The 20,420-nt window shown below is 53.6% G+C and overlaps 2 protein-coding genes across 6 annotated transcripts; one reads left to right on the top strand and one right to left on the bottom strand.

Annotated features, from left to right (window-relative positions):
* Nucleotides 1–344: 344 nt before the first annotated feature.
* Nucleotides 345–15,678, bottom strand: PLA2G6 (phospholipase A2 group VI). 4 transcript variants are annotated; one of them, XM_036401044.1, is made up of 16 exons: nucleotides 15,338–15,678; nucleotides 14,613–14,828; nucleotides 13,187–13,367; nucleotides 11,840–12,027; nucleotides 10,566–10,662; nucleotides 9,417–9,599; nucleotides 9,125–9,233; nucleotides 8,376–8,528; nucleotides 6,781–6,871; nucleotides 5,868–6,031; nucleotides 5,222–5,372; nucleotides 4,910–5,046; nucleotides 4,148–4,302; nucleotides 3,234–3,401; nucleotides 2,078–2,151; nucleotides 345–1,575 (listed from the first exon to the last, which is right to left on the bottom strand). In XM_036401044.1, the coding sequence occupies exons 1-16, from the start codon at nucleotides 15,544–15,546 to the stop codon at nucleotides 1,434–1,436; spliced, it is 2,418 nt and encodes an 805-aa protein (XP_036256937.1). In that variant the 5' UTR covers nucleotides 15,547–15,678; the 3' UTR covers nucleotides 345–1,433. The 4 variants fall into 4 exon arrangements, 3 of the variants coding, with proteins under 3 accessions (XP_036256937.1, XP_036256938.1, XP_036256939.1); XM_036401045.1 differs by lacking the exon at nucleotides 8,376–8,528; XM_036401046.1 differs by lacking the exon at nucleotides 9,417–9,599.
* Nucleotides 15,679–16,167: 489 nt separating this feature from the next.
* Nucleotides 16,168–19,527, top strand: MAFF (MAF bZIP transcription factor F). 2 transcript variants are annotated; one of them, XM_036401586.2, is made up of 3 exons: nucleotides 16,168–16,284; nucleotides 17,384–17,437; nucleotides 17,524–19,527. In XM_036401586.2, the coding sequence occupies exons 2-3, from the start codon at nucleotides 17,402–17,404 to the stop codon at nucleotides 17,935–17,937; spliced, it is 450 nt and encodes a 149-aa protein (XP_036257479.1). In that variant the 5' UTR covers nucleotides 16,168–16,284; nucleotides 17,384–17,401; the 3' UTR covers nucleotides 17,938–19,527. The 2 variants fall into 2 exon arrangements, with proteins under 2 accessions (XP_036257479.1, XP_036257478.1); XM_036401585.2 differs by having other exon boundaries at nucleotides 17,381–17,437.
* The last annotated feature ends 893 nt before the right edge of the window (nucleotides 19,528–20,420 follow it).

Here is a 20,420-nt window from a genome sequence, read left to right as displayed (position 1 = left end):
GATTTCTTCTGGGCACGTGCCTGGGAAGAGATGGATCAAGCAAAACCTACTGTTCTATTTTTTTAAGTCTGGACAGCTCCAAGAGGATCCTCATATTGCAGCTGGTCCAAAGCCTCTCCACTCTGATTGCAACTGCTGTGGGGTAATCAGCCACTCATACCACCCACATGCTGCAGGGACAGCTCATTCAACTCTTCAGCCCATACAAAGGGTATAAACCCTGTGTCTCAAGAGCCCTTTCTCTGATTTTCTACCTGTAAGAAATTCAGAGTCTGCAGGCCTAGAACCCCTCTGAGAACTCCTAGGATGGAGAGAAAGACAAGACCACCATGGACTGCACGACATTGGAACGAAATGCAGATCTCTATTTGAGGACATGTTAGTGTCTCACAGAAACAGGCAGCAGCAGTCCATTCACTCAAAAGAAAACCATTAAAAATTCAGTTTTTCAAGTTACTCCTCAAAACACCTCCAAATAGATACATAAATTATTTATAAATATGCAAAAATTACTGCAGGAACAACGACTGGTGTAGCAATCACAGTAGAATTTCCAGTCGTAATAAAACAGTAAATGCAAATTGTCCCAGGGTTGGCTTCTTTGGTGGGAACTGATCTCAGAGCATTTCAGTTTCATGTTAAGAATAAGGAGAAATGATCTTTCTACAAAGCCAAGGCTCTTGTCCCTTCCTCTGAGCTTGCTGTAAAGACAGGCTTTCACATCTCAGCCCCTGAGAAAAGTGTAATATAGCAAATCAGTGGCACAATAAAGTCCTGGGTGGGGGAGACTGCTCCCTCTCCAGGCAGTGTTGCCAGCCCATCTCAGAAGGAACAGGAGAAGCTGTTGCAGAAGACAACTGTCTCAGGAAAGACTTCGCCAAGGCCAGTTGCAACTTTCTGCATTATATCCACTGCAAAAAGTTGCAGCATTTCTGCTCCCCTTCAAACTGGGTGTGTTGAGAGAAAACAATCCCTTTTCCCCAAACTATACACTCTGAAATACCTTGGGCCCAGTGGGCCAAGCAATCCCTGAAACTTTATCAGGCCTAGGCCCGTTCTGTGACGTAGGAAGGTGCACGGTGCTTTGTCAGTGGAGGTACTGCACAGACAGGAGACATTCCAGCTGCTACAGCTCAAGACAAGTAGGTGAGGGCTCTGGATTCTGGGTCAGAGAGCAGGGCAGCAGAACCAAGCACAGCAGCAGAGATGGGGTTACAGCACAAAGATAACTGTCAGCATTTCACAGCTATCATACATTCTGTGTCTGGGAATACATGTGTATGTGCACTGGTGTCTATTCAATATTAATTCCTCTCAATTATCACAAGTCTGTCCATCACCTCAACCCCTTGGCTCAAGGGCAAATCTGAACGATGTCAGTGTCTCCTTGCTGCTCCTTGCCATCAGAATGCAGAGTGGGAGCCCCAGGTCAGTCATAGGCAGAGATGCTGCACCAGCTGCTCGAACTGCTCCCGCTGCTGGTAGATGTAGAGCTGGGTGTCCCACAGAGCGTTCACCAGCACGGTGTCGTTCACCTCGTCCAGCATCACCTCCGTGTGCAGCTGAGGGCTGAGCCTGCGGGCAGGAGACAGCATCAGCAGCTGGGCACAGACACAGAGGTGACCAGCACCAGCCTGCCAAGCAGGACACTCCCACCAGGCAGCTCCCACTGCCAGACCCTTGGTCTGTCAGGCTTGCAGAGCAGAGACCTTCCCCCTCCTTCAAGGCCAGCCACACTCAAGGCTGAGCCACAGTGAAGCAGCTGCAGCACACCAGGGACAAGTCTAAAACAGGCTGTGCAGGGTGGAAGGGGGCAGGATGCACATCCCAAAGGGCCGTGCAAGACCAAAGGCCATCCCAAAACTCCCTCAACCAGGCCAGATCAGGCGTGCTGGGTGCCTGAGCTCCTGTGGAGGGCCAGGCAGGCTCCATCCTGTCACTGAGGTGTGTGCAGGGGCAGGTCTGGGCAGGCATGCCTCTGGAGGGGATGCCATTTGGGATGACGCACGGCACAGCCAGGTCTGAAGTGAGAGGATAAAAATAGGGCTGTGCAAGAGAGAGGAAAGGAAGCTCCTACCGGAAATAGGGGACATCCGTCATCTCACACCAGGCCCTGGCACGATCCACAGCTGGGCCGTCTGCGTCAGTGCACTGCAGGAGAAACGGCACTCACTTACAGCCTGCCTGCTCTTCCCCTGCCCACCACAGGCTTCCCTGGCACCAAGCCCCAGAGGGAAAATAAAAACCAAGAGCAAGGGCATCCTGGATGGCACTACTCGCCACCAAGAGCTGGGTGGCTCTTCTTTTTCTTTGCTTTTATCATAAGGGCAGCGCTCCTGATCCTTGGGACACAAGAATTGCACCCTACAGACCCTTCATACATCACAGCACAGAGTGGAGTGCCTCATGGAAACTCCCAGGATGATTAGAATGACAGTCTCTTTGGGATTTCATCTGTATCCATTCTGTCCAAGCCCTGTACAGCAGAGCCTCTGATTACTTCAGGCCTACTGGACTATCCTGGGACAGCTTCCCTAGGTGCCCTGAGATAAAGACAGGAGAAGCAAAAGGACTCGGGGTATTTTCTCACTTCAGGAAGCTAAAAAGGAGATAAAGCAACAACATTAAAATCACAGTCAGAACTTCAGTTCTGATCTTTCTGGCTTTCATCCATTTAGAGTGTTTTCATGAACAACATGTAATGATCATCTTCCTGAAGCATACAAGTGCATATGCCAACTACACACTCCTAAAAACAACTCTCAACTATTGTTTTTAATTAATGACTCTCTCACTTCTCTACTATTTACTAATTTCCTCAGAGGGAAAAACAGAGCTTTTCTAAAGAAAAATGAATTGCTGTTTTCTGAGGGATGATTAATTTTTTTCCCCCACGTTGCTCAGATGATAAACAGTTCTTCCTGGAAAGATACCGAGTTTCACAAACTCACACCTGCAAATGTTCCTAAGGGTCACTGACCACTATCCTGTCCTTAGCTCCTTTCAGCTGCAAGAATATCCCTTGGGGATGAGTGTCCCTTTGGGGCACTCAGAACCCCAAAGAATCAGACAGGTCTTCAGGCCTGCAGTGCTCCTGCAATTTTGAAGTTACCCACTACATCCACAGTCAGAGCAGAATTTACAAAAGGGGGAAGCTGCAAACTGGAAACCTTTTCTCCCTCCCTGCAAGCAGCCCCAGGGGTCTGTTGCCATCCCCTCCTCCCAGTACTCACACAATCCACCACCATCTTGCCGAGCTCCCTGGCCCCAAAGACGGTCTTCGCCAATTCCCAAGGGTTTGAGGGGCGGAAAACATCCACAGAGCTCACTGCGACCTGCGGAGGCTTCCCTGTTCCCAGGGACACCACCAACCCCAATTTCCTCACTTCCTGCTTCCGACCCTGAGGACAAACAAAAGAGCTCTTTGCAATGACCAACAATGAAAGTGAAGCATCTCTTTCACAGCAGCTTCCCAGGGAAGCTCTGAAAGCCAAGGTAAAAGGCTCAGCTGCCTTTTCTTCCCCCATCCTCCCCCAAAATATGGCCTGGTGAGACAGCTGTAACCCACACAACTTCAGCAGTTGCACTGCTTTGTCCCTTCTCCCCTGACCACACCCAAACCCATGGAACCACCCTGGAGATGAGTCCTAGGACCAGATGACCATGAAGCAGTCCAACTCTTCAGTCACTTTGGGAATACATTTCCCCTTTCAGCTATAGGGAGCAATAGCTGCCACTGGTTATTCAACTTTTTGAAGAACTTGCCACACCACACAAGGCATTCACTCTTCATCCTTGCAGAGTACCATACCCTTGTCTTCTACATTTATTTTTGGGCAGAAAAAGGCCCCGCAGAGCCATGTCAAGGGCCACATACAACCATCAGCTCAATCATTCTGGTTCAAAGAAGCAAGGAGAGGCTGATGACACTGTCTCCCCATCTCACGACCTTGTTGGGAGAGGTATCTCACCTCCCAGACACTATTCCCAGCACATATCCCCCTCCATACACTCCATTTTAGGGTGCTGCACTGCTAACTTATTTCTCCACTAAGATGCATCCACTCTCACACCTGCTTCTTCTTCAAGAGAGGCTCAGTGGGGCCTAAACCCTCCAGTTACCAGTCAAGGCTAGGATTTCCCTCACCTTTTTGGTCAGTGTCTTGTTGTACTCGTGGATCTCTGCCATGGCATCAAGGGTGGGGTTGTTGGCCAGCAGCCCTCCATCCAGGAAACGGCCAATGGGCCGGAAATAAGTGGGAGCTGCACCGCTGCAGCGGGCAGCGCGCCACACGAGCTGCTCTGTGAGGGACAGAGAGCAAAAGGCCTCCTGCAGCAACTCTGCTGTACACAAAAAGCTCCCCAGCTCCATCAACACAAATCAGGATGGCTTGCAATCCCAGGAAATCCTGCCCAACATGGTTGTGCCTCTTTCTACCAACAGCAGGGTGCTTGGATGCATAGGATGACTCCAAGGGACTTTAAAAGATGTTCTCACCACTTCCTACATATCCTGGGTAAAATTCACTCTCTATCCATTTTCTTGCTGCTATTTTGATAGTGAACCAGGTATGTGTGCCAGACCAGGCAGCAAGCTGGAGGGGGCTGCATGCTTCAGTTACATGGCTTTTCCATGTTTTTCTGTAGGAGCCCAGGGAAAGATGCTGATTGTATGCAGGACTCCTCTAGCAGACCCCTTCCCTCATGTACTGGGAACAGGGCCTGGCTAGTGAGGTTCAGGAGAAGCCAAGGGAGGAGGAGAGAGAAAAAATGGGAACCATCACTAGGACCTAGTTACAAGGCAAGACCACGGATGAGACATTGCTGATTTTCAGGGAGGAAGAGCATGAAATCTGAGGGATGAAACTTCCCCAACTAACCAGTTGGACTTGTGTGTACCATCATTTACCTTCTGGCTGAGTGAGTGGCTGGAAAGATGCACTTGTCTTGTATTCAGTGGAGCGTTTTGTCTCTGGTACAGGGTAATTCCGGAAAAGGTGGAGCTCAGCTGGCTGTCGGTCACACAATGTCCCTGTCACCATAACCCTGGAGAAGCAGAAATGAGAGAATAAGAGTAAGATGGAAAAAAAAATACTTATGGTTTCAATAGTCTGCATGTCACACTCCTCCAGATCTGCTCTAAGGCTGAGCATCTCTGCTGACACAGGTCTACAGCACGTGTGAGACAGCATCAACCAGCACAGCCTGAGGCAGGACTTACTTGGGTTTTCGGACATCTGTCATTTTGGTGTTCTCCCCAAATTCCTTCTTCAAGAACTCATCCAGGGGCTCGGACTCGTAGGGCCGAGAGCCCCGGAACACCATGTCCTTCATGCGGAAGTACAGGCAGCGCATGTAGTCCATGGACTTCCCTGAGATGGGCAACAGTGTTGGCAGGAGCAGGCAGTGGGAGGAAAGGCAGGCAGAACAAACAGCACATCAGAGCAAGGCTTTCCCAGGACAAGTGGGAGTTTGGAGGCATCACTCCCAATCCAATTCCCTTCCCAAGCTGCCTGTCATCTCCTTGGTTCTTAGCAGCATGACTGGGAAGGATTAGAGAGGAAGAGCAAGCTCGGAGCAGCTTCCCGTTACCAGAATGTATCAAACACCTTGCCCTAAGGCCTCTGTGAAGAGCACAGGAAATACAGAACATTGAACTCTGCCACCATGCACTCCCCAAAATCCAGAAAGTTGCTCAAAGCCAGCTGACATGAGAAGCAAGCGCAAAGCCAGGTCGAGGCTTTCCTTCATTAAGGAATATCCCTTCCCTCCTTTGGCAGGACTCAGAGAGGCAGCTCCCACCACACACCTGCTCCCCCAGGAGGAACACTCAGACCAGAGTGAGAAGGGATCCATTATGTCCTCACCATGTACAATAGCCAAGGCCAAGATCCCTCCAGTGCTGGTCCCTGCAATCCAGTCAAAGATCTCACGAATGGGACGGCCTGCAGCCTTTTCAATAGCCAGGAGAAGCTGGATGAGCACAAGGCCACGGATGCCCCCTCCATCCAAGCACAGGAGCCGGTCCTGACTGCAGAGAGACAGACACAGATGACTGGGAGCTGTGGGATAGATTATGAATCACAGAACACTCTGTGGGAACATGGCCCTGGGGACAGGAAGCTATGCCAGCAATTAGATTGCTGCAGACAGTGTAACTGGTGAATAAATAAATCCAGCAGTGCCTTCTCAGGTGCAAATAAGACATATCCAATAAGCCTTGTCAGAGCTGGTGCAACATCCTTTGCTCTTGCATAGCCACCTTGAAACTTTACACCAGAAAGAGTGACCAGCCAAAACCACACCCAAGTCCTTTACTACACAGTAATGGGTATTGGGTCATGAATAAAAAAAGCAGACAGACCTAAATCCTGCCAGCAGCACTTCAGTGCCAACTCCTTCTCCACTCCGCACAAGGTGAGGCGCAGGCACTGCCGAGACAGTGCAGAGGAGCTGAGTGAACATCAGGGCAGTGTGCAGAGATGGGGAAACCACAAAGCCAAAACAGTGTTGGGTGCCCAGTAGCACAGGGAAGCGACAAAGCAGGGTTTCACTTCCTGAGCTCAGGCTCCACTGCAGCTCCAGGCAGGACAGACAGGGGTTATTTATGGAAACAAGAGATTTCTCAAAAGATGCTGGAAAAACTGCAATGTTGATGGACATGAAACAATGTCAGCTCTGAGGATGCCATCCCCATAAGGTGTGGGAGGGGAGAATTCACACACAGATTTCAGCCTTCAAGTTGCACAGGAGCCTGAACAGAAGCTGTTCCTCACTTACTTTCTTCTAGCCTCACTGGGCATGTCCACAACATCTGGTGCCTTCAACAACTGTCCAAGTGTTGTGGAAAGATACAGAAGGTCCTTGTACCCTAGAGGGCCATGAACATGCAAATGGGAAAAAATAAATTAGAGATCACCAATGTGGTAACTGATTTCCACCATAAACAAAATGAGAATATCCAACTCCCTTCCCCATCGAAAAAAGGTCCCTGCAGGAGACACAAGCCATCTTACCCACAGCCAACAGGTACCCCCCAAATTTAACTCCACACCAAAGGACAGCAACACCACCCTTTGGAGCAGGCAGCTGTAGATGCACTGGAAAAGACAGGATTTGGAGAAGCAGATGATGTGCACAGTGGATGAGAGAAGGCAGAGCCCAGCAGCGTGCCCACTACGCAGTTTACTGCAAGCTGTTAGGATAAAACCTAAATCTACTCCTCAAAGTAACCTAGGCAGGAGAGCTGTGGGGACAGGGTGACTTGTCATTACCCCTCAGCTGACGTTCACCCAGGCCACCCTGGGTGTGGGGCACCAATCCAAGCTAGGTGAGAAGCCAGCCTGTGAAACCAGAAGAAGAAAGAAGGGGGAAGAGAAGTTACAAACTCCTGCCAGCACCCATGCCAGAAGGAGGCTGTGGACGACAATGAATTGTGGTGAGGAGGTTCTTCAAGGGCAGAGTCCACAATAAAAAAGGGTTTTGCTCTGTCACTGCATCAGAGCTAGAACTGGGTATGGGTTGCTTTCACTGGGCTGTGGTGAGAAGAAAGTCCTGGTGTCAACAGCCACTGAGATTTGTAGTGACACAGACACATTCCAGGCTTGTTCTCTGCCCCCATAGGAGAGCCTTTGCAAAGAAAACCTCCAACCTGAGATGGGAAGTGGTCCACAAGCAGATGTTAGCCACTTTCATGCTCTTCTCATGACCCTCCAAGTCAACTCCCCTGCTGCCTAGTCCACAACCCCTCTTGTTGCCTCCTCCTGAGCTCTGGAGCTCCCTGAAGGCAGAAAGCCCACCACTTAGAATAGACCTACGTCCTTATTCTGGGCAGCATAGACCACAAGGTTCAATACAACCAAATGTCCCACACTAGGCTTTTCCTATGCATAACAAACCCCATGATCAAGGTTGCTTATCCTCAGGCTTCACCCCTTCCCTCTCCCAGGTGCTGGTCTCCAGGATCTGAATAAGTGACACTTCTAAATCTCCTTGTGCCCAACACAACACTTGGAGGTCCTCAAGGCAGACCAGCACCTTCTCTTCTACACATGACCCAGTGGACAAAGCACCTGCAGGCTAAGTGCCCCCTCTTCCAGACATGTGAGGGAATCAGTCTTTCTTTTTACAGAGCTACATTGTGTCAGGTCTATAAAACAAATGTTTTGAGTACAAGAGTTCAGAATACACAGAGAGGAAAAGCAGAGAAAAGAGATGGGATCCTGGAACAGGTGGATGAGGACAGTCACCACAGAGTCAGCAGGCAGTGAGAGCTTTGACAGTTCCCAGAGCACGGCCCATCTGAAGAAGAGGTCTGAGACAGCACTGTGAAGCAAGAAGGGAGAAGAGCGAGAGAGGGCCAGGGAAGGCTTTACCTAAGCTGTTGAGGTTGCTCCGCGGGGAAGGTTGGCCTTCCAGGAAGGAGGCAGCAGATGGTGCCAGGCCTGGGGAGTCAGGGTTGGGTGGTGGGTGGCAGCGTTCGGTCCCTACAGTTTGCAGCAGGTCTAAGAGCACTTTCCGGTTCGCACCTTCGGTGACCAAGGGGGAGTTACAGATCAGAAACAGAATCAGTGCATGTGCACACCAGGGGGGAACGTGCTCTGCCGAATTCACAGCAGGCCTGACCCTCACAAAGCCTCTGGGATGACCTGGGGAAGGGCAAAACACATCCCAGGTATCTCTCCCTAAAGGCCAGGCAGCAGGACTTGTGCACAGCAGGAGTATCCACTGCTGTGCAGCTTCAAGGGTATGTGCCACACACTTCTTTGGCCCTGAAGACCTGCCCATGTCTGCCTGTCCCTGGGCAGTTCAGCAGTGCTACGTCATCCCGTTGTGAGCCTGCAGTGCCTGACATGGTGGCCTGAAAGGGGGGAGTGCATGCCAGCTTTTCTTCTTGCATCTCTGTGCCACAGAAGAGAAATTCATCAAGGGCTATTAATACAAAGCCTGTACTGCTAGCAAAGTAGGTACCTACTATGTGAGCAACTAGAAGCTGGGAAAGCACGTTGGAGAAGCATCACCCATGCATGGCACGTTTTCAGTTCTCCCCAAGACACTGTTTTGGCCACCAAGGGGAGACAGGATGCTGGGCTCACCCTGTAAGGCTGCTGACGTGCTCCCTCACCTTTGCTGCTCCTGGCTGCCAACAGTCCTGGTGTCTCTCCAAAATCATTGGGAATCTCAACATCTCCTCCAAAGACAATGATCGCTTTGATCATATCCAGGTGGTCATGCTAGGGGACAAGGGAAAGCTCAGAGCCGCTAGATGATTTCTCATTCTTCCCTCCCCTTTTCATTAGCCAAAGCACCCACAAGGGAACACCACACGAACAGCCAGAATTTCAAAGGACTCTGTCGCTGTCTCAACCCTTCCAGAGAACCGTCTCTCCTCCCCAGCAGGCCCTGCAGGAGCTCACCTTCATGGCCAGGTGCAGCGGCGTGTTGCCGTCGCGGCCGCGGGCGTTGGTGTGGGCGCCGTGGGTCAGCAGCACCATGGCGCAGTCCAGGCGGCCCCTCTGCACGGCGATGTGCAGCGCCATGTCGGCCGTGCCGCTGCTGGCGTTCACCTCCGCGCCGTACTCCAGCAGCAGCCGCGTCAGCTGCCCCCGCGCGCACGGACCGCGGCAGGAACAGATAAAGCAGCCGTGAGCACAACCGGCTGGGCACTCCAACCATCCAGGCCTCATGGCAAACAAAGCAGGGGAACAGGAGGGAGCCTTAGCCTGGATACAGGTGGCTGGCAGATGCCAGCTGAATTGTTCCAAGCACTGGGGTTTCTCTGTCTTCTACCACAGAACTAGATGGTGGCTGCACAATCTGGCTGCAGCTTCTGGATCCTTTGGGACTGATACACAACCATAATGAATGGCTGAGATCAATGGAAAAAAAAACAGTTCCTACTCAGGCCAGGATCCTTGCAGACTGAAATAAAAATTCTGCCTTCTGAGCGGCTCTTTATAAGCCAAGCAAATTCAAGTCTGCTCTGAAACTCCACGGGACATTTCTGAGAGGAATGGGTTATTGCAGGAGGGAAAAGAGCCCTCCTATAGCAATGCCCTCTGCCAGCAACAAGCATCATTCAGGTGCTCCAGCATGGCATATCACCATCCTGCCCAGCTCTGGCAGGAGATGGTCTTTCCTCCACTCACCACCACTCTGTGCCTACCTCACACTTCCCCTGCAGTTTCTGAAGCAGCAATCTGTTTGCTCCCAGGAAACCGGCAGGTAATGAGAAGAGAGCTCCCTCCAGAGGCAACTATGCTTCAGGGACACTGCTGCAATTTCTTCAACAAAAGGGAAAAGGGACAAGCTGGCAGCTTCACAGCCATGGATGAAATACTAGGAATGAGCCCACCAATTTATTTCACTGCAAGGCTCCACTGCTCTGTTCCCTGTGGCAAACAGCACCAACTGGCACAGTGCGAAGAGAATCAAACACTGGGCTGCTGGCTGGGCTCTGACACTCCCAGGGCTCTGCCCATGCAGTCAGACAAGTTAGCCACAGAAGGAATTAACTGGGGGCTGGGTAGCAGCACAGGCCCTCTCCATGGATTGGCTCTACTTACCTCTGCCTTCTTTGCCCAGTGCAGTGGAGTGGCATCATAGCGCGGGTCCTTGGAGCAAACCTGGCTGGCATCTGCCTCGAGAATGGCCTGGGCACACCTGGGAAACACAGTGAGATGACAGGATGGGTGGCTGCTGTCTTGACTCAAGACCTCCACTCACATCACCGCCTGCCTTCTGCCCAGAGGAAAACCAGGAAACCCTGCAGCAGCAGCAGCAGCAGCATCTCTGCAACACCTGCGAGTTCCTCAGCTGCACTTTTGTTTTGCTCTTCACAGAAAGTGTGGGCACAACAGGAAGCATACAAGCCAAGCGGTGTTGGGAGCAGGAGAATCTCTCCAATTACAAATTGTGGAGCAACATCTGGGTGCTTCTCTAATTCAGGAATATGTAATTTCTGGAAACTCTCCAAACCTGAGAAGCAAAATTCTTCTCCTCTCTTTCCATGGAAACATGGGGATAAAACTATAATAGTTAAATACTTGCTGAAATTAAGATTCTGTGTACTTCCCTATGAGTGAAAAATCACACCTGTTGTGAAGAGACCAATATCTGGTGCCTAGAAAACAGGGTAGGTGTGCTCATGAAATTTGGTTATCTTCTCCACTACCACCAAAAAACCCTGTACAAGAGAGAGCCTCAGTGCAACCTCAGTGACCTATCCCCATTCTGGGCTTCTGAATGTGGGTCTAATGTTGGGAAGTACTTTTCAAAATGCTTAAAAATCAGCTGTCAGCAGGTAGTGTTGTCTTGAAAGCCCTGTTTGTAGAGCCTGGACACTCTTTGAACATTAAGTGTTATAAAGCATATACAAATAGAATTGAATTTCTCTGAAAAAAACAGGGAGTAAATATTGTGCTTCATTGGATTCCCTTCCAGAGTGTGTTATTAAGAGTCAAGAGCACCTCTGGTCTACAGGAGATAGGAAAAACTAAGGTTTGAAATGAAAGCTTATTAGGATCAGAGCACTCAAAGACAGAGGTACAGCAATTAATACTATCTAAGCATCAGCCAATCATCTTCCTACAGATCATTCTGAAAAAAAGCATTTCACAAACATATCTTTTTAAATCTGTCTTTCTCCTGATGTCTGATACTGAACAAGGTACTAATTCCAGGACAAAAAGGTTTTATTCTGAAAGTCTTTCTTTCCCACACCAGCACTTCCCTTTTTTTTTTTGCCAGTGACTACACACGAGACTTGTCCTACTGAGCACAGCCCTGGCCAGTGCTGAGCAAGCGCACAAGTCCCCAGGCTGGAGGGGACCCTACATACCCCTTGTGGGAGAACTTCAGAGCTGTGTGGATGGGGTAGCCCAACGTGCCCACGACGCTGCAGCTGGCACGGCACTTCAGCAGGGACCGAACCATGTCCTCCTTGCCCATCTGGCATGCAAGGTGCAGAGCTGTCAGCCCTTCGTGGTTCAGGTGGTCCAAGCCAGTAGTTAGGGGTCTGCCCAGGAGCTGGAAGGAGGAGACAGTAAATAAATAAGTAGACAGACAACATGGAAGAGCACTGTCTCTTCTTGCGCTCTGAGGACAGACTCTGGAGCACGGGACCCCTCACAATGCTCCAGTCTGTCCTCTCCATCCCTGCTCCCTGTAAATTGCAGATCTGTTACGTGCTGACTGCTTTGTTGCAGAAAAGTACCTCATTGCCACACTGGGGAAACCCTGCAAGCCTAGTGCACACATGAGAAATGGGAATTCACTTTCTTTGATTTAGCAAGGAATCAATACAGAAAACAAGCAAACATGAGACAGATCAGACAACAAGCCAAGTTGATGCCACCAGAGAACTAAAGAAGATGATATCTTTTTAATACAAGGTTCCTAACTGCCCACTCCACAGCATGGCAAGCCCTGACCCTCATCCTACCTCATTGTGCATTAGGAAACTCAACGGATGGGTGGGCAGACAGAGAGCTGTCACAACAGGTATTGGGCAAATGTGAGCGTTGCAGCCGTGGGGAAGAGTCAGTCTCAGGCTCACACCAAGTCTTGGGGAGCTGACAGACCTCAGGAACCATGTGCAAGGCCACCCACGCCTTACAAACCCCGTCGCTCTGCCCAGCATTTCTCAGCAATCAAGAACACCTACAACTTCAGACTGTCTCTGCCTCGAGGCTCTGATCACTGTCCCCCATGCAAGGCCACTCAGTTCAAACAGCAGGTCCTGCAGCTCAGGACAGCCCAGGGCAGCTCCAAACTGTCTTCACTCTGTGGGCAGTACACAATCCCCCGTGGCAGCCTCAGCACACACTTCCCTACAGGAGCACTCTGCCCAAAACCAAACACCCTGCTCACAGGAGAGAGGGAACAAACAGCCACAGGCCTGAGGAAAAGCAGGATGAAGGCCTGAAGCAAATAGCAGCGAAGGATTACTTTCTGAGGAAACTTGCTTAATGTCCTTGTTTGAGTGCTGGGTGGAATCTGCATTCTGAATATGGGAAACAGCACCAGTAACGAGGGATGTAAGAGGCTGAAATCAGGCTCAAGCAATAACTCAACAGAGGGAGCTGACTTTCTCCTCCCCTGTGTGTAGCTGTTTTCCCATCTCTAGCACAGCACAGAGAAGACGCGTTCTAGTCCCACTTTCTCCCAGACTAGAAGTCGCTCCCACCTCAATGATCTGGGGGTTGTTTCCTCGCACAGCGTAGTGGAAAACAGTCTCCCCGCTCTTGTCGGTGATGTCCACCCGTGCGTGGCATTCCAGCAGCTCCAGCAGGCACTCCACGTCCCCCTTGCGGCACGCCAGGTGCAGCGGGGTGCAGCCGTCCTCGCTGTCAGTGCTGTTCACGCAGCTGCAAGAGAGGGCTCAGCGTCAGGCCTGGGAACGGCCACGGGGAAGAGGAGGGCAGGCAGCTGCTCCAGGAGCTGACACAGAGGTGCCCTCCATCTGTCCCATCTGGTGTGACCATGAGGTTCAGGAAAGCCCAGCCTCTTGCCAGGGAAGAAGCACAGGGAATGGACATCAAGCAGCCCTGCCCTGGACTTTCTCCTTGATATGCTGCTTCTTGTCCTGCCCTCCATATGGGATCAGCACCCTCTGCCCAAAGGAAGGCAGAAGACAGGTTACACTCAGCAACCTGGCGATGGTGCTGCTATTTGCCCTCCAGTCCCCTAACTCCTCACCAGTCTGCCCTATCCTTGCTATACCTGTGCTGGTTTTCACTCGGGTAGAGTTAATTTTCTTCACAGAGGCTGGTGTGGAACTTTGTTTTGGATTTGTGCTGAACACAAAGTTGACAATACAGAGATGTTTTTGTTATGGCTAAGCAGGGTTTACACAGAGCCAAGGCCTCTTCTGCTTTTCATCCTGATCCACTGGTAAGGAAACTGGAGGCTTCCAGAGGAGGCTGGAGGAAACACAGCTGGGACAGGTGACCAAAGGGATTTTCCAGCCCATATGACACCATGTTTATTGTATAAAGCGTGGGGAGAAGGAGGAAAGGGGGTACATTTTGAGTGATGGTGTTTGTCTTCCCAAGCCACCACAATATGTGATGGAGCCCTGGAGGTGGCTGAACACCTGCTTGCCGATGGGAAGCAGTGATTCAATTCCTTGTTTTATTTTGCTTGTGTACATGGCTTTTGCTTTCCCTTTCTTTATCTCGACCCAGGTTTTTTACTTTTTGCCCTTTAAATTCTCTCCCCACTTCCTCTTGTGGAAGAATGAGGAGTAGCTGCATGGGGCTCGCCTGCTGGTTGGGGTTAAATCACAGCAGAACTTCCCCATGAAAAAACAAGTCTTTTTGTCCAAAATCTCTTTCCAGACAGTCCTACCATACCTCCACTCTCAGTGCTTACAAAGTGAGCAAAACATCCTCCAAAAATCTACTCCACCAGGGTTGCAATAACCTAACCCGTGTCTCTAGCAGGACACCTCAATCCTTTACTTCAAACACCAGCGCTGCAGGCCCTGCAGCAGCAGGCTGAAGCCCACCAGCCAGCTTCCACGGCAAAGAAGGGACACTCCAATACAGCCCAGCCTGCCCTCCCAAGCTTCTTCTGAGCAGGGACCCCCTGCAGACAGAGCACTTCCTTGCCTCAGGATGTGGTTGTGCCGGAAGGTCTCGCGGCGGCCGAACTCCACGGCGATGTGTGCCGGGGACCAGCCGGGGTAGCTGCGGATGCAGTCGCTGAGCTGCTGCAGCTCCTCCAGGGACAAGGGCTGGCACGAGCTCTCGTAGAAAGGGCGCAGCTGCCGGGCATATTGCTCAAAGTACACCAGGGCGTCTGCTTCATTGTCCAGCTGGAAGAGCCTGGAGAAAAGGCAAGCATAGGGTTCATCCTGCTTAAAGGAATAACCCCAATCCCGTGTATGAGGGAAACGGCTCTTTTCCAAACGGCAGTGCTGGGAACTTTCTTCTACTTCTCCAACTAGTGTCATCCTTATTCCAAGGGAAGCAGGGAGACTACTTCACTGGAAGAGAGCATCCCTGTTCCTGAACAATGTTAGGTTTTGCTCAGAAGTATCCTGTGGTTGCTGAACACCAACAGAAACTAGCAGCAGAAATGCATAGGGACACATGGATGCCCTGAACCATACCACGGCCGCCTGTAGTCGCGATGTTTGGACCTCGTCCTGATTCCACGAGCTGTTTTGCGGCAAATCCTCCACCAGCACACGCACTGCCTTCCATCCCTCCCAGCCCACCTGCTGCTTCAACATAACACCCCACGCCCACGGCCTCGAAGCAGCCCCGACATCAGCAGTTTGGGGTCTTTGTTTTCCCACGTCGGCAGGGACGGCTAAAGGTCTGTCACTCACCGGAACGCGACCTGCGGGCTCTGCGGATTCACCAGCAAGCAGTCCCAGGAGCGAGAGAGGCTGTTCTTGTAGAGAGCCACCCTGCCCTCCTCCCGCAGGCAGGTGTGACCGGCGTACTCGGCGGCCGGCACCTCCCTCACGCGGTACGGGTTGGAGAAGATCTGCGAGACGCTGCTGAAGGTGTCCAGCAGCCGCCCAAAAAACTGCATCTTCCCGGAGCTTAGGCGGCTTCTCCCGAGGGAAAGGCGGCCACTGGCTCCGCCGGCCCTGCCCTTGCACGCACGGCGTGGCCCGGAGCGCGGCCGGGTGACAGCGGGGCCGGGAACGGGATCGGGCTGGATCCGGGGATGGCGCCGGGCAAAGCACGACGGGCCCCCAGCGCCCCCCGCGCGCCGCCCCCCGCGCACCGCCCGCCGCCCGCCAATCGACGGCACCGCCCCCCGGGACGGGCCAATCAGCGGCGTCGCTTCCGGGGCAGGGCCATGGGGGCGGGATTAAAGCCTCGCCCGCCGCCTGCCGGGGGAGGAGGGCGGAAGGCGCCATCTTTGTGAGGGGCGGGGCGTCAGGGGTGGGGCCGCCCTTCTTAAAGCGGTAGCGGCCCATTTCTGTGGGGCGTTCTGCTCCCGGCACGGCCGGTCATCGGTCCTGCGCCACCGCTGAACTCAAGTTCAAGCCAGTGCTTTTGGAGCGCGGCCGTGTTGACAGCGCGGCGTGCGGTGCGTGCTGGCACCGCGCGGTGTACGCTGGCACGGCCCGGCGCTTTAAGGGCAGCGGCCGCCCCGCGCGGCAGCGGCGGGGAGGGGGCGTGGTGAGGGTGACGTCACCGCATGACTGTGTTTTTATGAATGAAAAGAATCCGCGGGTGAGTAATCGCGGAGAGCGAGGTTGGCGGCGCCGCCCGACGCCCCAGCCCGGCAGCGGCCCCGCGGGAGCAGCGCAGCCGCCAGGTGAGCGCCGGCCGGAGCGGCCCCTCCGCTCCCGCCTTGCCTTTTCCCCTCGAGGGGCGGCCGGGAGAAGGGGGCGGCGGGGTCCGGCACCGGCTGGAGGCCTCTCTGCCGCCGCCGAAGGCGGGGATCGGGGCTGGGACTAGGGCTGGAGGGAACGGGACGGGGGGGCCGGCCGGTCCGCCGCGCTCGGGGCCGTCGGTTCTTCCTTTCCAATTCCCGGCCACCGCCCTGGAGGGATCCGCCGCCGCTCATTCGGCTCCGGCGGCGGATCCCCGGCCCGGATTGCATCAGCTTCCAGCCGGCCCGGCTCCACCTTTCCCGCCGCCCCCCTCCAGCCCCTCATTCCTCTCGGGGCGCTCTCGGCCCCGTCCCGGCCCCCCTCGTCCCTCTGAGGGCTCTCCTACCGAGACCGGGGTTCCCTGAGGCGGGGAGAGGCTGTTGGGCTGCGGTCCGGAATCCCGGACCCCTCCTCACTCTCCGAACCCGGGGCGGGGAGGGCCCGGCCATCGGCGAGGGGCAGGCACCGCTTCCGTGACTTTCACCCTGGGCTGCTGAATCACGGGGCGGCCACTTCACCCGCCTGCGCTTCGTGACCGCGACCCTTCGGCCGCCCCCGGAGCTGGGGACACCCGACCCTCGCGCCGGGACCCGCGAGGCTCTCGCCGGGCGGTGGGGCGGCACCTCCCCGCGGGTCCCGGCTGGGTGACTTCGCCACGGTGTCATTCGGTGGGGCTGCTGCTTTTACTTTCCTTTCAGCCTCGGGCGGATCTCGCCTGTGTTCCCTCCCCGCGGGGAAGGCTTGGCTTCCCAGCAGGCGGCTGGGGCATTTTGGGTCCCCTGGGCAGAGCAGCATCCCAACCCTCTCGCGATGGGATGAAGGAGGGTGGGAGGTCCATCCTTGCCCCATTATTATTACTATTATTGCTTGCAGTCATCATTGCTATAAATGTACTTTTTAAAAGGAGTGGGGTGAGTCATGCGGCCCGGGGTGGGGGAGATGTGGGCAGCGGGCAGGGGACCAGCAGGGCCGGTGTCCTCTCTTCTGAGGTGAGGAACACAGGGCTGGCAGTAACCAGCTTTTCTCCTGGCTGCTCAGCAGGGCCGGAGTGAGGAAAGGATGGCTGCAGACGGGCTCTCCAGCAAGGCTTTGAAGGTGAGCACCAGTGGGAACAGGGGCGTGGGAGTCAGTGGGCTGGTTTTGGGGGTCTCAGGCAACCCAACCACCCCTCTCTCCGGCAGGTGAAGCGGGAGCTGGGGGAGAACACTCCGCTGCTGTCGGATGAGGAGCTGATGGGGCTCTCAGTGCGGGAACTCAACCACCACCTGCGGGGCCTCTCCAAGGAGGAGGTGGCGAGGCTGAAGCAGCGTCGTCGGACGCTGAAGAACCGGGGTTATGCTGCCAGCTGCCGAGTGAAGCGCGTCTGCCAGAAGGAAGAGCTGCAGAAGCAGAAGATGGAGCTGGAGTGGGAGGTGGACAAGCTGGCCCGGGAGAACGCTGCCATGCGCCTGGAGCTCGACACCCTGCGTGGCAAGTACGAGGCCCTGCAGGGCTTTGCCCGCACCGTGGCCACTCACGGGCCTCCCGCCAAGGTGGCTACGGCCAGTGTCATCACCATTGTCAAGTCCAGCACCAACCAGGCCACCTACTCCTAGTGCTGGCCTCCATCCCCCGGCTGGACACAGTCCTCCCTGGGGTGCCTAACCCATGAATTGCCTCCCAGCCCTTCCCCAGCCTGTGCCCAAAATCCTCTTTCTCCCATCCCTTGACCTCCAGCTCCCCCAGGTAGGGAGGGCTGCTGCTATGTGGGTGCTTGGATGGAGGACAGGACCTCACTGGTGACCTCCCTAGCCCCCTCCCCTCTTGGGTGTGCAGACAGGAGAGAGTGAACCCACACAGTGGGGAAGCATCCCACAGCTCCAAGCTGGTAGGAAAATGCCAGGTGCCTCATTTTTGTGAGGGCATGGGAGAGCTAAATGTCGGCCAGGCAGTCCCAGGAGCATGTGCCAGAGAGGGAAAAGAGGAGAGAGAGGTCTTGCAGTGTAGGGGAAGAAGGCATGATGGAAGTCTATTGGCATTGGGCAGACAACCTGGGCCACAGCTGGAGCAGGGGGGGAGGTGGCAGCATGTCTGAAATCTCTGGGGATGCAGATGGCAAGGGAAGGTTAGCAGGTCAGAGGGGGAGATAAAGTGGCTGTGTGTTAATGCCTGGTAAGGGTGAATGGAATGGGAAAGCACTGTGGCAGCTTGTGGTGCTGGAGGACCGCAGAGGTGATAGTGAGTGGGCAGGGGTGAGCTGGGAGATGTGAGTGGGTCAGCCCAGGCTGTTGTCCACAAAGGGGAGAAGCAGTAGTGCTGTTTTATCTTTCTCTATCATGCACATCCTTCACGCCTCTTCCTGCTGACGGGACACTCAGCCTGGCCGGCTGTCTGAAATACAGCAGCACTGGCAGGAAGGAAACAGAGGCAGCTGGAGCAGAGATAAACACTGTTTTGCTCAGCACAGGCCAGCTTGTATGGCTCCACCAAACCCTCCCGGGTGCCCCACTGCCTACAAGGCCCATGGAAAGGTGCTCCCGGCCCTCAGAGTCAGATGTGGAGGCAGAGAGAGGGGTAGAGGTGCAGGAGGTGGGAAGTAGGGGCGGAGAGCATCCCTACTCCTTGGAGCTGCCTGGCGGGCAGGTAGGCTCGTCCCTTTGGTTTTCCTCCAGCTTGGACACCGGTGTGGGACAACCGGCTCTTGAGCAGGCTGAAAGGCTGGAGAAGAGCTGGGTTCTCTAAATGCAGGCAGCACAGGGGAGGGAGCAGGAGGCAGGTCCATCTCGGGATCTGCTGCCTACTGTAGATGATTCCCCCACCCCTCCGTTCTGCCCCTGCCTGGGTATTGCCACGCCAGCCGCCCTCGGCTGCAGCCTCTGTTCTTCCCTGTAGAGAGGTGTCTGCCACTCCCGGATGGGGCACTGTGGTTGGCATCCCCCACCCCGACTCCTCTTGGGTTTATTTATTGCACGAACATAAGTTATTTTCACGTCCTCTTTGCCATTCCGCCTCTCGGCACAGCCAGGATGTTGGTACAGAGCCGTACTTTATATTTTATATATGCAAATCACATTTTATCTTATACTTATATAGAGCAAAAAAAAAAACTTATTTATTTTCTGACTTACAGTATGTGTCCTACCCGACTCCTCTGTATTTTGTAGACTTTACAAATAAAGCAAGTTCTTTTTTTTTTTTTTTCCACAGTGGTAGTGTGTTTGGTCCTTCTTGAACTTGGGGCAGAGCTCTGTCTGAGACCAGGTTTTCTGTTTCCCTCTGGCCTTGCTGCAGGACATGCTCAAGAATGTGCCAAAAAAAGATGGGATGGGGGATAGCTCATGGCTTTTTAGGACAAAACCAGATTTATAGTCTCTGAGAGAAAAGGGCTAAAAAAAGCATGCTTAATACACCCCTCAAAGCACTTGCTTTCAGGAGCTGTGCAGCTGTGCTGAATCAGTTTTTCCTGGGAAAGATAATGCTTTTCACTACAAAAATTCCTCCAGGCTGTCCTTGGACCAGGTGCAGGAGAGGCAGGTGCAGGGCATCTGTGCCCAAAAACTTCTGTTGAGTGACCTTATCACCTTACCTGTGAACAGCAAGGAAAAAAGCAGTGAGCTGCCCACAGATGGCAGGAGAAGGGGAAGAAGCGTGGAAGGCACCTTATCAGGAGATGAAGCCAGACCTCGTGGAAAAGCCATCCTTCCTCAGAACTGAGCTGGAAGTGGTGAGCATGTTCCAAATTCCCAGGTGGGCCAGGTCCCCAGCAGGCTGCAGCGCTCGGGATGGTGTGGGGGGTTTGACATTCCCATTCCCTCTGCCACTGCAAATGGTCCAAGCCCCAAACACTGCTCATGGAAGAAAATCCCAAAGCCATTGTTTGCTGAGGCCCCCTCCCTCCAATCAATGCTTCACAGTGAGCACCTAAGGAAGGATTCATCTCTACTCCAGGTTTTTGACTCATGGGTTTCACTCCTGCCTTGGGCCAGCAGTGGTGTCTTAGCCCAGGGTGCTGCAGTGATGCTTCTCCATCAGCTCCTACAGACACCTAGAGCTTTCTTTCTGAGAAGAGGACAAGAGATCCTGACCCACCAAGCCTCAG

This window comes from Molothrus ater, chromosome 5 (assembly GCF_012460135.2).
Source record: "Molothrus ater isolate BHLD 08-10-18 breed brown headed cowbird chromosome 5, BPBGC_Mater_1.1, whole genome shotgun sequence".
Classification (NCBI taxonomy): domain Eukaryota; kingdom Metazoa; phylum Chordata; class Aves; order Passeriformes; family Icteridae; genus Molothrus; species Molothrus ater.
Note: the sequence above shows the minus strand (reverse complement) of the source record. Positions and strands in the feature narration are given on the sequence as shown.